The 15,759-nt window shown below is 47.4% G+C and overlaps 1 protein-coding gene across 1 annotated transcript in view; it reads right to left on the bottom strand.

The window, feature by feature from the left end:
- The window catches only part of FBH1 (F-box DNA helicase 1), a 28,025-nt gene extending 12,805 nt beyond the window's left edge, over nucleotides 1-15,220 (bottom strand). The window contains exons 1-8 of the mRNA XM_026868027.1: nucleotides 15,059-15,220; nucleotides 13,412-13,577; nucleotides 10,897-11,441; nucleotides 9,446-9,576; nucleotides 7,047-7,182; nucleotides 6,619-6,809; nucleotides 4,821-4,946; nucleotides 3,086-3,180 (exon numbers count right to left, since the gene is read on the bottom strand). Coding sequence (XP_026723828.1) covers nucleotides 3,086-3,180; nucleotides 4,821-4,946; nucleotides 6,619-6,809; nucleotides 7,047-7,182; nucleotides 9,446-9,576; nucleotides 10,897-11,441; nucleotides 13,412-13,577; nucleotides 15,059-15,067 — 1,399 coding nt within the window. The 5' untranslated portion in view covers nucleotides 15,068-15,220. The remainder of the gene's footprint in view (nucleotides 1-3,085; nucleotides 3,181-4,820; nucleotides 4,947-6,618; nucleotides 6,810-7,046; nucleotides 7,183-9,445; nucleotides 9,577-10,896; nucleotides 11,442-13,411; nucleotides 13,578-15,058) is intronic.
- Nucleotides 15,221-15,759: the final 539 nt, after the last annotated feature.

Here is a 15,759-nt window from a genome sequence, read left to right as displayed (position 1 = left end):
CCCCCCTGCCCTGGGCAGCCCATTCCAACGCCCAACAGCCCCTTCTGCACAGAAATCCTTCCTCAGAGCCAGCCTGACCCTGCCCTGGGCAGCTTGAGGCCATTCCCTCGGGGCCTGGCGCTGGCTCCTTGGCTCCAGAGACTCATCCCCCCTCTCTGCCCCCTCCTGGCAGGGAGTTGCAGAGGGCCAGGAGGTCTCCCCTCAGCCTCCTCTTCTCCAGACTGAACCCCCCCAGTTCCCCCAGCCGCTCCCCAGCAGCCGCTGTGCTCCAGACACAACTGAAATCAGAAGGTTTGGAGCAAAGCAGCTTTGAGAAATTACAGTCTGCAGCCTAAAAAAAAATGATTTTATCACTCAATATTCTAGAAGTCTGAGCAGACGTGAAGAGACTGGTTCTCTGAAAGACAGCTTGGTAAACGAAATGTTAAAATTGTTCTTTTGAATGATTCATGAGCTCATTTCCTTGTAAGATCTCCCACTATTGCTGCTCTCCTTTACTCCAGTTTGCAGGACAGCACTGTCCACACCTCATAGCAGAGCTGCCTCACTCGTGGAGTACTAATCACAGCAGAGGCCTGAGACAAGAAGGGCACATTTCCTTCTTTGCCCCTTTCCATACCCTCAGTGATGACACAGTGCCAGTCAACTTTGTCACCTTCCTGTTCTCAGTCCTCCCAGATGACGTGTGAATGTTGGACAAAGCAGGTCCCTGCACAAATCTCTGCAGGACTCCAGTGGTTACCACTTGCCGTGCAGAAAACTGACCATCTGCTCCTACTTTTGCCTCCCAGCTTTTAACCAGCTCTTCACCCATGAGGATATTTCACCATTTTGCATGGTGTGGTGGGTTGACCCTGCCTGGACGCCAGGTGCCCACCAAAGCTGCTCCATCTCTCCCCTCCTCAGCTGGACAGGGGAGAGAAAATATAACAACAGGCTCATGGGTTGAGATAAGGACAGGGAGATCACTCAGCAATTACCATCAGCGGCAAAACAGACTCAACGGGGAAATTAATTTATTACTGATTAAATCAGAGTAGGATAATGAGAAATAAACTCCCAAACACCTTCTCTCGACCCCTCCCTTCTTCCTCTGCTCAACTTCACTCCTGATTTTTCTCTTCCTCCCGCCCCGAGTGGTGCAGGGAATGGGGTTTGTGGTCAGTTCATTTTACAGCTGGTCTCTGCTGCTCCTTCCTCCCCAGGAGAGGACTCCTCACACTCTTCCCCTGTCCCAGCCTGGGGTCCCTCCCGCCGCAGACAATCCTCCAGGAACTTCTCCCACGTGAGTCCTTCCCAGGGGCTGCAGCTCTTCACCAACTGCTCCAGGGTGGCTCCCTCAGGGTCAGACTGCTCCTGCGTGGGTCCCTTCCACGGGGTCATGAGCGCTGCCAGCAAACCTGCTCCAGCCTGGGCTCCTCTCTCCATGGGGCCACAGGTCCTGCCAGGAGCCTGCTCCAGCCTGGGCTTCCCACGGGGCCACCGCCTCCTTCAAGCATCCCCCTGCTCTGCCGTGGGGTCCCCCACGGGCTGCAGGTGGGTCTCTGCTCCCCCGTGGACCTCCACGGGTGCAGGGCACAGCTGCCTCACCGTGGGCTCCAATCTCTGCTCTGGCACCCGGAGCACCTCCTCCTCCTCTCCTTTGCTGACCTGGGTGTCTGCAGGGTTGTTCCTCACATATTCTCACTCCTCTCTCCACCCCTGTTGTTCCATCCCCATTTTTTTTCCTCTCTTTCTTAAATATGTTATCCCAGAGGTGCTACCACCGTTTCTGATGGGCTCAGCCTTGGCCAGCAGCTCTGTCACACACAGGGGAAGCTTCTAGCAGCTTCTCACAGAAGCTACCCCTGTAGCTCCCCTCTTCTGAAACCTTGCCACACAAACCCAATACACCTGGTACAGATATTGGGCTCGCTGGTAAGATTGTTCCCACATCTCCCTGTAACTCCACTGCCAAGGCAGCTTTCAGCAAGAATTCACGCTCAGCTATTGCACCGCTTCACCCTTGAGTTCCTTTGCGTCTCCTGGGTGACGCAGTCCAGATCATGGACCCAACAGTACCAACTCATATTTCCTCCACAACTTTTCCCAGGTGAATGTGAGACCGAGACTCTGGTGGACACCCTAAAAAGAAGGATCCTGAGGCTGGTCTTTTCCAAGACCCTCTATGAGGGACAAAAACGCAGAAACACATTTAGCTTTACTGTGATATCGCCGTTCACTCTAAGGCAGCCTTTGCACTGCAGTTAGCTAACAGATGCTCTGGCAAATATCCCCTTTCACGCATTCGAAGAAGAATTACAAGTCTTTTATGCTTTTTGCCAGCAGTGCCTCAAGCTCTTTTTCCTGCCCTGACATGTTGAGGTTACATGTAACCTCTCAGAGTTCATGAATGTTCCCTTGTTTTTCATTTGGACACGGTGAATTTGTACAGACATAAGAAACCAGTACTGGTGGCTTCTGCACTGTGGTGCTTAACTGTACGTGTCCTTTGCAAGGCTATTCTGGCAGGGAGCATGCATTAGCTCTGAGCCCCCAGCATGGTGTCTTTAAAGGAAACTCTGCAGGTGGAGGGAGATGATTTACTTTTCCATTTCTTTTTAAATAGGCTCCCTTGATTTTATGCAATTCCCCTTTTCAAAACTGTAGGCAAGTGCAGAAGTTTTCTTGTCTTGTGGTGCTCCTACAGGGATGTTAAATCTAAACAAGTAAGAGCAACTCCTTCTAGTGGCCTGTGGACAGTAACACTGAAAAACAGGCTCAGCACACGGCTCAGCAACACACAGATTGTTGCTTCTCCTCCCCTGGGTTCCCTGACAAGCTGCTCTGAGCAGTCATTGACATCACCCAAACACTCGGTTTCAGTATTCAAATATGACATTTACCCAGCTTGCACGGGAGTAATCACCACCATGCTTCCCACTGCTATTTCTCTGCAAAGCTTGCTCTGATTTTTTGTACTGATTAAAAGTAAGGCTGATCCCCCTGGCATGCACACAGTTCCTCAGACAGAAGAAGCAGGGAGGGAAGGAGCAGAATTATAAATTTATACATTCATTCTTACAAGAGAAATTTTGGCTCTTACCTGCAAATGCTATAATTTTCACTATTTGACCACGCTCAATTTTGTGATTCAAAATCCTCTGCTGTTCGTGAGTCAGCTTTACTTCAGAACAGCTACTAAAACCACAAAAAAAAAAAAAACCAAAACAACAAACAGAACAAGGAGTTAAGAAAATAAATCCTCCCACATAAACCAAACAAATCAACTAGCAGCAGAAAGCAACCAATGAATGATTGATCCCATCCCACAAGCAGGAAGGTGGCACTGGAGCAACTTGGTTGAGCAAATGAGAAAAACAGGGAATAAGAACAGATGTGAGATAGCAAAAATAAAAAGTAAACCTTGGGGAAGGTTATATAGAAGAAGATCTACTCAAGGGCCCTTCGTCGTGCTTTAAAAGTAAATTTGGCACCCCGGCTCCTTAGGCTTACTGAAAACAGTGATTTGGGGTTGGGGTGTTTTGTTGCTTTCAAGAGCGTGTACCTTAAATTGCTCTCTGATTTCTCAGCATGTAGAACAGATCCATTGTCCCTGCCTCTCGGGGGAGCTGAGAGCTTTGATTAACATTACGAAAGGCATTCGGTGCTCCCGGCTGCAGCAAAATTGTTTTATTCATCAAGGTCTGAAACCTGTAATCAGCCAACAGTGTGAACCATCTCTTTGCACAGGGTCCTCCCCGATACCACACATAAGGGCAGAAAGCCTTGTTTAAGTATCCTTGACATTTCACAGCTGGCAGTTAGATGACTGCCCCCAGGATGCATCTTTTACTGAACGAGAGAAATCTGCTTAGAAAAAACTTCAAACGGAGGGGTAGAATGAAAGGACTGGGAACACAAGTAGCAGTGAAACCCAACATCTATTTACTTTTTTTTTTTTTTTTTTTTTTTTTTATTGCTGTACTTTGGATCATCGGTGATTTTATTAGATTTTTCTTTGCTAAACCTCTGTGGTGGATGAAAGCACCACTATTCCCCTTCTGTAGGTCAGGACAAGGAAACTAAATGACTCAAACCAGGGGAACTGCAGCAGAAGGGGAACCAAGCCTGGATCTCCACAGATCAGGAAAACGTTTCACTCCTTACTGTCCTTTCTTTCCAGGCAGCAAGCTACCAAGCAATGCTAATTTATAGCAGCTATATATATATAACAGCTAATATATAAGTTATTCAACAGAATCCAGAGGAGAGGAGCCAAATCAATATCCTGTGGCTGGTATCTTGTTTCCTCCTGTGCACAGAAAGCTGCGTTCATAAACGAACAGCCACATTATTTGCACTACAGTAACATCACCAGCAAGCCAATCTCCATTTTGGCTGACTGCAGCTTGCGTTTCTCGGGGAACAGGCTGTTAAAATTAAAGCAGGCACTCTCCCCTCCTTCCAGAGCTCCTTATCCATAGGGAGAGTGGTGATTTGGGAGGGGATCTGGGGGTTACGTGGGCTCTGTGAAAGTTCAGTGGGGCTGGAGTGCACAGACCTGTGTTCCACTGATACACAGACTCATCAGTGAATGATGGCTTAAATTCAGAGCTTGGTAATTCAATTTTTACAGATTTAAGGCCTGATTCTGGTTTTACTCTGAGAATTCAGAGAATATGGAGAATATGGTAAGGAACAGAATAAGGTTTTGTACTAATCTTTATGGATCTTAGGAGTCCTGTCAACCAGCCCCTGCCACGAAGTGTTTGCTCCCTCTCCAAGGTCCAGCACTCCACCAGGGCCCTGTGTACTTAGATCACCTAAAATAGCATTACCTGGACCATAAGTCTTGTCTGCAGCATGATGCCAGCGTCTCCTTTTCCTCTTCTTCTTCTATTGTCTGTGTAGTTACAGAAGCATTTTCCATCAGATACAGGCAGTAGAAAATATTGTAATGGATCCTGGTAGAAAGGACAAAAGAGAAACTCTCATTGAGAAACCATCAATAACAAATTAAATGTCTGCAACAACCTAAAAGACCACTAATATCTTGAATACTTCTAACAGAATGATACACAAAGCCCCAAGCGCTCAGGGAGTTGCAGGAGACGGTATTAATATTTTAAAGTGCAGTTAGTTCTGCCTTGAAAAGTGACTGCAAAGGCACCCCAGGGACAGCTCTGTTTGTGGCCTCTCCCTCACTCCTGCCAGGTTTGTGTTTCAGGGGCTGCCATGCAAACATAACCTGGGATCAGAGTCTACAGGATCTTCTTGCTCTCCTGAACCGCTATTAGCAACCGAGTCTGAGGCAACCCAAGAAAGAATCTGGGGCTAGTTTGGGCAGTGAAGCAGTTTCATCAACTGTCTTGTGATGATTTTATACAAACGTGTTAGCTCTGACAATACTTCATGGTGCTTTGTTACTGCACAGCAACTCTGAGGCTTTAATTACACCAGCAACACCTGTTTTAAAATTAAACTCCATTGTACAGCAGGGTTGACACCACTGTGGTTTCATCGCTTTTAGTGCAGCTTTGTTCCTGTTCCTGCCACCCCAGGCCACACTCCAGGACAGACTTCATGTCCCATATTAGGTGACCTGCACGCTCAGGCAGGAGCTGCAATAGGTATCAGGCAGTTTGTCAAGGACAGGTTTCCTCCTTCTGCCCTAAATTACAAACCTTGCAGGATTTGAAGAGATAATGGCAGAAGAGACGTGGTCATTCCTATTTCTTCTGGTCTAGATTGTTCAAGGAGGTGGAGGTGGGACGTGGGTAACTTTGACCGTGAGCTCTCATTGTTAGCAAGTGACAGTCTCTCTGCCACATCTTCAGCAGGCGTTTACTCAAGTTAATGACCTTAGCCAGCAATTATCAATCACTAACAGGGCTAACATTGATTTCCTGGTTGGTGGCCTGAGCACATGGCCCATGGGATAAGTAAGCAGAGGATGAACTCTTCTCCTGTGTCTAGCACAGGCTGGACTACACCCCACAGAGGGCAGCTTACAGAATCAACTTATTTCTAGTTATAGATTCATTTTCCACTGCAGTTCTCTTCCAGTCTCCTCATAAGAAGAATTTACACCTGTCCTTAACCCTTATCTCATCCTCACTGAAATTCTGAAGCAACCTGTGGGCTCTTACCTGAATTACCAGGCACCTCTGTGACCAAAAGGCACAGGATGAATCACAACGCACGTGCATCGGGAGGCCACGGGACTTGGAATATCATTTCAGAGGGCTGAAGTAAATAACCGGTCTCAGGAAGTTAATAACCAGATTAAATTGTTGCAGCTGATGTGTATCTATTTCTAATCAGAAAGTTTCTATAGTTGCTTTAAAACCTGCTTTCGTTGCTGAGAAAAATTACTTTTCTTGAACGCTATCTCCTGAAAAACGAGCGGACTATGAAACAATCTAGGAATTAAAGCAAATCTAAAGGCAATGCTCCTGAATGTTCTGGCAAAAAGCTAGGGAAGTGCACTCTGTTCCTGATAAACTGCACACAATGAGGAACTGGAGGGCCCTAAACAGCAGGGACACAATTGCTCGTGAGCAAATATTCACTGTATATATTACATATTGTCATGGATAGAAAGAGGCAGGCAGGAAGCATCTCCCCACTCCCTACCTGTTAGTGATCTTAATGTTCCTCTCTGTCATGGCGTAGAGAAGTGTTGCTATGCAGTAGAGTGCTTCTGTCACGTCCACAACAGAGAGGGTAGAGGAAGGTCTCTGCAGACACACCATCAGCTTTTGGATGTCGCTGACGCCGTCGGAGAAAAGCAACATGACTGCAATTATGGCCCACATGTTCTCAGGCTGGTAGAGGCAACAAGAAGAGAGTGAGGAAAAAGCTTTGAGCCCTTAGGAGCAGGGAAACCCTTCTTCAACACTGAAAAAACATGGTGAACAGTTAAATCCTCTTCAGTCACTCTGAATAGTATCAAATAACACCTCTAAGAGAAAATCTGTAGAAGCAGGAGGGCAGATATGATCTCGAAGCACCAGCAGTTGTTAAACCTGTTCAATAAACCAATTAATAACTGTTAAACCTACCCCTGGGCTGCTCTGTAAACGTGGCAGTTTGTTGACCACGCAGACTTCAGCCTTTGAGAAGAGGTGGTGACTCTTCAAACACTGGAGAACCACGCTGGGATCTACTGTCCGTCTGGTGGGTATGGTAGACACGTACCTGCACAGAACGGGAACAGCAGCATTTTTTACTTACTCTCCAAGTAAATAATGCCTTCTCCACACTACCATCAGCCAGGCTGCAGCAAGTTTAAACTATGCCTTGCTGTGTGCCCCACAGATTTGACCAGATGCATCCAGCAGCGAGACCCCAAGGTGCTGAACTTTGGATTTCCAACCCATTCTTGTGCTGAGAGCCATTTAGACAAGTAATTCCCAGTTCTGTTACACAGACATGTGCTTAAATACTTTCCTGCATCAAGCCCTTAGTCTGCAAGTTCCTTCTGACTGTCTCAAAGTCTCCTTCCAGAAGACGGGTCCACCTCATTCCTAACTCAATTTGACTCTTCCATTTGCACTATCTAACTGCCATACAAAACTGCTCTCTAGACTACAGAGATCTGAACAGAACACTTGCTTTTATCAGGGATCTTGGGCTGGGCTTGCTGCTGAGCTGTGATAAGTCATTGCGGGTCCAGCAGAGCAGCCTTTCAGGAAAGGAAAAGAAGAAAATATGTTGGAGATGGGGGGGTGGGGGGAACCAGAAAGAAGAATTCAAGTCTCACACCATCCATGAGATACTCGTATTTGAGCTAAACCCAGATGATGCTGAGTCTCTCTCAGATCCCAGGTGATCAGGAGATGGGAAAACAGTGCTGATGTGACAGATCCTGAAATGTAAATGGATGCTAAAAGGGACACTTAAACCGAATCTCACTCTCTCCAGCATGGTCACCCTGCAAGAAGTAACCATATAACATCTCCCAAGCTTGTTGTCAGGTGCCAGAAGGCAGCAAGCAACAGGACAGCCCAGGGTTTTTTTTATTTTGTCATCTAATGCCTGTCCTGGAGCTCCTGGCAGCTCCTCTCAGTTGCTGTACTCTGACATACAGATCCATCTCCAAAACCTTCATTTGAGCTTCCAAATCCAGCAGCTGCTTGCTGACACCCTCTTGCTCAGGCTCTCCTCACCTCTTTCCTGCTTTGGTGCAACAAGCATCTCCCTGCCCTCCAAGAGGCAACACCATCCAAGTCAAAAGACCACCACCAAGACTGTTCTTCTGTCCCCTCTTCCCAGTGCATGTTCAGCTTCTCCATCTCCTCAGAGAGCAGTACAAGGCTGTCCCTGTCCCGGGCTTTGCAGCCTCTGCCTCACTTATCCATCACTTCTCACTTGCTATCAAATTCACAGAAACTGCAGAAGGGACTCTGGGAGCCAACTGCTCAAAGCAGAGACGACTTCAAGGTTTGGTCATTTGTTCAGCTGAGGTCTGAGCATCAAAGAGGGAGATTCTCCACCTCTCTGGGCCACTTTGACCACTCTCCTAATATCTAACTGGATTTCCTAGGCTGGAACTTGTGCCCATTGTCTCTTGGCCTCTCTTGACCACTACACCTCCAAGAATATCCTGGCATCATGCTCTGTACATCCCTTCATAAGGAGGGGAAGACATCCATTAGATCCCCTTTCCACTTTCTCTTCTTCAGATTTCATCCTCTACTTGTACATCACCTCAAATACTGGGTTCAGTTCTGGGCCCCTCACCCCAAAAAGGCCATTGAATGACTCGAGCGTGGCCAGAGAAGGGCAATGGAGCTGGGGCAGGGTCTGGAGCACAGGTCTGCTGGGGAGCGGCTGGGGGAACTGGGGGGGTTCAGTCTGGAGAAGAGGAGGCTGAGGGGAGACCTCCTGGCCCTCTGCAACTCCCTGCCAGGAGGGGGCAGAGAGGGGGGATGAGTCTCTGGAGCCAAGGAGCCAGCGCCAGGCCCCGAGGGAATGGCCTCAAGCTGCCCAGGGCAGGGTCAGGCTGGCTCTGAGGAAGGATTTCTGTGCAGAAGGGGCTGTTGGGCGTTGGAATGGGCTGCCCAGGGCAGGGGGGGAGTCCCCGGGATCCCTGGAGGGGTTTAAAAGACTGTAGATGTGGCATTTGGGGACATGGTTTAGTGCTGGACTTGGCAGCATTAGGTTTACGGTTGGACTCAATGATCTTAAAGTTCTTTCCCAAGCTAAATGATTCTATGATCATGTGCTCCAAACAGAACAAGGAGGGGAGAAGGGCAAGTTTTTTACCTCCTTCTAGAACCCTACTAATGATTTCTACTGTTAAAATAATTTCTTCTTTCTCATCTTCCTGTACATCTCCTGCCTGTTTAAAAGACAAACCCATTTCTCTCCTGGTGATTCACAGGATAAAATGGAAGACCCAAAGTAAGGAAGGTCTGAGGATCTACAGGTACAAAGTCAGGTCTGGAAGTGGACTCACCTGATCAGCCCAAAAATACATCCTTCCTGCTCCTCTGTTATGACAAAATCCTGCAAGACCTGTTCAACTCTGCGCAGGGCTGTGTCCTCCTTCATTAGGTACTGATGGTACAGCTTCTTCCAAGGAATGAACTAGAATGTGAAGCACATACCACCATCTTTTATCTCACAGCACTGAAAAACATGTTTCTTCTGGCAATAAGCTAACCAACGTGACTTCCAAAGAAGACATGGAGTTCAAAAAGCCACTGCAGCTTGATGGAAACAGGTGCCTGGCACAAGATGGGGAAAGAAGGAGGAAACAGGGGAAAGAGAGAAAGCCTGCAAGCATGTCTATAAATGGTTGGTTTTTCTAGACTGATGGAAACAGGGTGATTCTGGTTTAGTTTCAAATGTCAAAGCATTAAAGGAATGGGGCTATTTTCAGCACTAATGCACAGATCTGCTCTGAGCAGGGTCTGAGTGCTTAAAATCCACATGTCCATGAAGGCCTAACCTCCCACAGCCTGCTGTTTGGACTTCTTTGGTAAAAACAGACAGTGTGCTGCTTTTTAGGCTGTGTTACGGGGTGAAGAGCAGATCTGGGAGATGACTTGAGCATGCTGAGCATTTAATCTACGCATTTTCTACACATCCTTCTAGCTCTTCAGGCTCAAAGCACGCACCTCCTGCATTGTGTCCAGCCTTACCCGTCCAAATTTATTGGAAGGGCATGAACAAGAACTTGAACCCCTGCAAAAATGTGGGCTGCGATCAGCCCCCCACCACTCAGAGTCAGGCTGAAGCAGCCTCTCTGTACAAGCTGAGTGTTTCCAGTGTGAACAGCGAGCAAGTCAAGCGGTGCCAGTTGTCTCTGAGCCACCTTTAACCGAAATGCAGAGATCCTTGCTGCGGCCAAAACAACTGCCAGTGGGTTCACGACTGTTTGCACTGTGAGGGCCTTGACTGCAGATGAACCCAGCACTGTCCAAACAGAGTTAAAGTCCTCTCTAAACTCATTTGACTACAAGAGGCACAACACATACAGAGACACACACTCAGTGATGTACATTGGCCACGAGAGGACACTGCCCAGTCTGGTAGCCAGAATTTCCTGCATGTTGGAAAAAAAAAAATGCTGCAAGGAAAACAGTGAAAGGAGATTTTGTGGAGTCTTACAGGATGCTCTTTCCATGTATGGGAAGAATGCATCAAGGGAAGTTATTCCAATATTGATCTCTGATACAGGTTGGCATCTAAAGATGCCACTGTAGTCCAGAAGACCAAAAAATTACAAAAGACCTCATAAGAGAGGATTGTGGGCAATAGAGAACAATAAAGGGATTTAAAGGAACAAAGAGAGACAGACACAGCATGGATAGCCCTACAGCAACACTTGCAGCCACAAGGCTAGGACAGAACAGAGCAGTTTGAGAAGGGACAGGCTCAAATTAACATCACAGCAGTCCTTACCAGTGGATCACTGACAATGTCTCTCCAGCGGCGGCACACCAGGCTCAGGTTCTGGTATAGATCCATCACTGGTAGTAAAGCAAAGATGTTCCTGAGGACTTCAACAGGCAGCTTGTCAATACTTCCCTGGGGTACTTCCCACTTCCGAGTCCCCAGGAGTCCATAGTGTGCATCAGGGACCGGTTCGATTTCCATATCATCGAGTTCCTGCTTGATCTGGCTGCGTTCTGGATGAACCACCACTGGCTTCTTCTCAGGCTCACCCCACAAATCATGCTCTGTCTTAACGCCTGCGGCTGCAGCGGACAGAGGCTGTTTTCGGGAGCTTTTCCCGGGAGTTGGTACAAGGTCCTCGTCCTCCAGAAAGGAGGAATCGCCACTGATCTCCATTACAGTGGAGACGCTGCTGAAGGAATCATCAGGCTCACTGAAGATGGGATCCAGTAGCTCTTCTTTGATTCTGCTGGGTTTCGTCCCACCGGGACCTACTTCTTGTGTCTGAGAGATCTTGAAGTAATCAGTGATGTTCGTCTGCTGACCTTGGCCTGCAAAAAAGAGCATGAGTGAAGTCAACAGAAACAAATGCAAAGTCGCCAACTGAGCTAACAAAGAAACTAGAGGTTGTGCAAGGTGGTAGTTAATTCCACAGGTTCCTCACAGATGTAGGAGCTTACTACAGGTGAACTGTCCTTCACATTGCTTCTCTGGCAACCTACAGAAGTCAACAGAACAACATTCATCTCTTCGCACTGTCCACATAATCTGGGCACTGTCAAAGTATGTCTGACACCTCCACTAGCTTCTAGAAAAAGATATGGTCTGTATAACAGTCTCTCAGATGAACAACCCTTAGCTAACATAACACAGCGGATGCCTGTTAAACAGAAATGCAGCTGCACAATAAATTCCACGGGAGGTACTTCCACTAGCCAAAGAAAGAGAAATAGGAAGGAAACAAAATGCGAGACTTGCGTTGTTGTGGTGTGACTCAGACCAAGGTTGGGCTCCCACTAGTTATTTATTGTTCTTAACCCAGTGAATGAGAAACACACTAAGATTTGAGAAGAGCTTCAGGGTTTAATTACTGCTCTTCATCACGAGAAGGTCACAGCATGAAGTCTCTAGCAGGCTGCTCCTACCACAGTATAAGAGAAACCAACACCTTTAAGAGGATAAACAGCCATTTCTGGGCAGATTCTTCGTGGGGGCAATGTCAAAAAGCAGCAGAGACCATAAAGGAAACGAAACTTGGCAAAAGATTGCTCTCAGCAGCCTCTCCTTTCCTGACTGCCACAGTTCATGTAGCACACAGACTAAGTTTACCAGCGCTGACAGTATTCATTCTGTCCAGCTCCTAGTCTGCAACATATCTTGATGCTCTTAGCTAAGAGGCAACTCAAGAAGAACAAAATCACAAGCAGCTACTGCTGATTTTAACACATTTTCTTTCTGGATGCTCGTGAAGGCATAGCTTAAAGAGGTCTGATTTGCAAGACACTTTCTGCTTAAAAAAAAAAGCTTCCCTGCTAACGCTCGAGTCCAATATCCTAGAACCTGCAGCATCTAAGATTACTAGATTTTTTTATAGTGAGATAGTCAAAGATACCGCTGATATGAAAATGGGAAAGTATGTCTACGAGCACAGAGTCTGGGACTCTGGTGTCTTGTCCTGGCTCATCAGCAGACGTTTTCTGTGAAGCGAGTCAGCTTACACCAAGGTACAGAGAGATTCCCAAGTCTCCCAGGGAAACACCAAAATGCTCCTGAGTCTCACTTTCCACAGTGATCAAGGCACTCATGGGCTCAGGAATAATCCCGGATGTTTTTACCTTGCTTTATACCCGTCTCCTTGCCCACACCTGTGTAGTGTCATTTGTCGTTACATGGGTTTTAAGGCTCAGTCTTTAACCCTGCACCATGAGCAACATGAAAACAGCTTTCTCACCTTTAGTTTGAGCTCTGGGCCCTGTTGTCTGAATCCTCAAAAGCACTCTAAGGCTTTGGCGCTTTTGAGACCCACATCTACGAGTTGTGTACCACAATGTTTCCCACTCCTAGGGAAGTCGAAGAGCATTAATATCTGCTAAGTGCTCAACAACATTTTTGCAGTCTTATATAACTAGACAGCTCTTTATTATTTAATAATTATCCTAAAGAGCATCTAGAAGCAGGAGTCACATCATTAATAGTCCCTAATTGCAGAAGCTGTAGTGTTCCTCAGGGAGAGCTGCTGTTTTCCCCAGGTAGTCTCAGACAGCTCAGCGACAGAGACACAGAGGCATTTCTGGTGTGAGGAGAGACTAAACACACATGTGAAGCCAAACCCACTTCCCTGTAGAGGGAAATAGTCAAGGTATCTGTTTTTCTTGCCACTTGGCTTTGTGGAGGCAGAGATTAAGCCCAGTTTTGCCACGCACCACTCAAAATCAACCAATTTCCCTTTTGTTCCACACCACAATTAGCTTTTTTTTCCCCCCAAATCCCTCAACCTTTAAAGTATTTGTAATCAGTGTACCTCCTCGCTGTCTCCGTCTCCGGGGGGTGGGATGGAGGCCCTGGTTTACATCTCCTCTACTTTGTCTTTGACTCAACGGCTGCGTCAGGGAGGATGAACCTTCTGCACTCCGTGCCAGAGCTTCACAGTCATCGGCTGTCAGGTGCGTTTTTTTGAATCGCTTTGCCACTTTGCCAACACACACACACACACACAAAAAAAGACCCCCCAAACCAAACGTTAGCAAACGACAATGTACAATCCATGCCTTTAACAGAGGGATAAATACAGTTTCTTTTCAGAAATTTTATAGGACAGTCCCAGTGTTTCAGCCAGGAGTTTCTCTGAGGAAATCACAGCAGAAAGTGATAGAATTCTCTGGTGAGGCACTAAGGAGGGCAACACATCGTGTCAAAGCAACACATCTGCAGTCACTTCAACAGCAACTGCACCCCGCGTCCCCACTCCTCTGCTGTACAAGGCTTTGGACCCAAAGAGAATGATGTAAAATCAGAATCCGTGCAAGTTTTGTGGCTTTACAATACTGCAACAAGGAGAAAGCAGATAAAATCATCCGTATAAATGCAAACTAGCATTAGGAGGATGCCAAGGAAGCTGAACTGTGCAACCCCCTGTGAGAGATGATATTGATTTGCCCAGGCAATGTCCGAACCAGCACTCAAACACACAAACTCTTGCAAACAGATCCTCCATTAAAGGAGAAAACCCAACCCACTCACACCACAGCTCTTTCCTGCGAGAAGGACGTTTCAGAAGCAGCACAAAAGTAGATGACGAGTTAAGAAAACCTTACTTGAAAACTCCACGAGTTCCTCTCTCCTTACACAGGGCAGCTAGCAGAAAAATTAGGAGCAAGGCAACTTGTTTCTACCGAAAATGCTCAAGAGAAATCTGATACCACAGCGCAGAATGGGCTTCGTTCTGATAGGGTATCAGCAAAACACTGCTCGTGCAGTTTCACTTTTATTTTATTACCGCACCATGCTGCGGAGGATAAACTCCCCTAACATGTTTATGGCAGCCACAAAAGTAATCATCTGGTCTTTTACAACAGGATCCAAGGGTCAGTTCTGATTCCTTATACTGCTTCCTCCTTTGCATCCACATTAGCTTGACAGAGCGATGTTAAAAGCACCCACTGAGCTCCCCAGGGAGGCTGTTTTCTAACATCCCATGTTTCTAAAAATACAGCAAATGGGGCAAGCGGAAGAAAAAAAGAAATGCCTGACAATCCTGTGACACTTAGGGACGGGGTTTAGTCATGGACTTGTCAGGGTTAGGTTTACAGTTGGGCTCAATGATCTTAAGGGTGTTTTTCAACCTAAATGATTCTATGATTCAACTTAAAAATGCTATTTCTGACTTCAGATTGAAATGCTTTTTGGATTAAACAGCACAAATCATTGAAGCTCCCCAGTTCTCTTGAGCACACAATGCCAGCAAATGTTAGAGCTGAGGTACCAGCTCTGTGCCCATTCCTGAAGCTGTCAGACACGGAAAGGTCTCACGTGAGATCAGGTGTAGGATTGGGGGCAAAACCTCTGCTCCCCCACCCCAGGACAGAAAAACCCCCGATGTGCCAGGACTGTGGCACAGGGTTCAAATCCAGAAACCCAACACAAGAAGATAACCCGCTCAGGCTTCAACTGCATTCATCTCTTCTCCTTTTTCCCAAGATTTTCAATTGGTGACAGTGACAGATACAAAAGTGCTGAGCAAAGGTTGTGTTACAGAGCCCCGCCACGGTTTATGGCTTCGATCACATAAGGAACATGATGGGGAGTGGAGCTCATCAGCCATGAGAAGACATTCCAGATATGAGGCGAAAGGATCAGCCCTGAGCAGCAGCCACAGAGGCTGGGGGAAGCTCCAGGGGAATGAGAAATATTCGGGAGGAGAAGGTTGGAGCTGCTCCCCGTCCCACCCAGCATCTTGTTTCCAAACCTTTACCCCACATGGATGCACTGACCTTGTGCCCCTCAGCCTGGTGCCCACACAGGGAAGCCCCCAGCAGCTCAGGGCCCCCCCGGGGCTAATACACACTGGCCCAGAATGGCCCCTCCATTGCCAGCCCCTGCCCCAGGCCTGCTGCCTCCATAGCCAAGGACCTTCCTCCTCTGTGCCCCACATTGTCAAAGCCCCCCCACTGCCAAGGGAACCCCCATTGCCAATCCCCTCCCCTATTACCAAGCGCCCTCTCATTGCCAAGGTTTGTCCCCCCCCAATGCCAAGAAGCTCCTTCTATTACCGAGTTCCCTCTCACTGCCAAGAGTCCCCTCATTGCCAAGCCCCCCCCCCAGTACCAAGAGTTCCCCAATGCCAAGGGCCTACCCCAATACCCAGAAACC

This window comes from Athene cunicularia (genome assembly GCF_003259725.1).
Source record: "Athene cunicularia isolate RWA chromosome 1 unlocalized genomic scaffold, athCun1 chr1_part2, whole genome shotgun sequence".
Lineage (NCBI taxonomy): Eukaryota > Metazoa > Chordata > Aves > Strigiformes > Strigidae > Athene > Athene cunicularia.
This window is presented reverse-complemented; position numbering and strand designations above follow the sequence as displayed.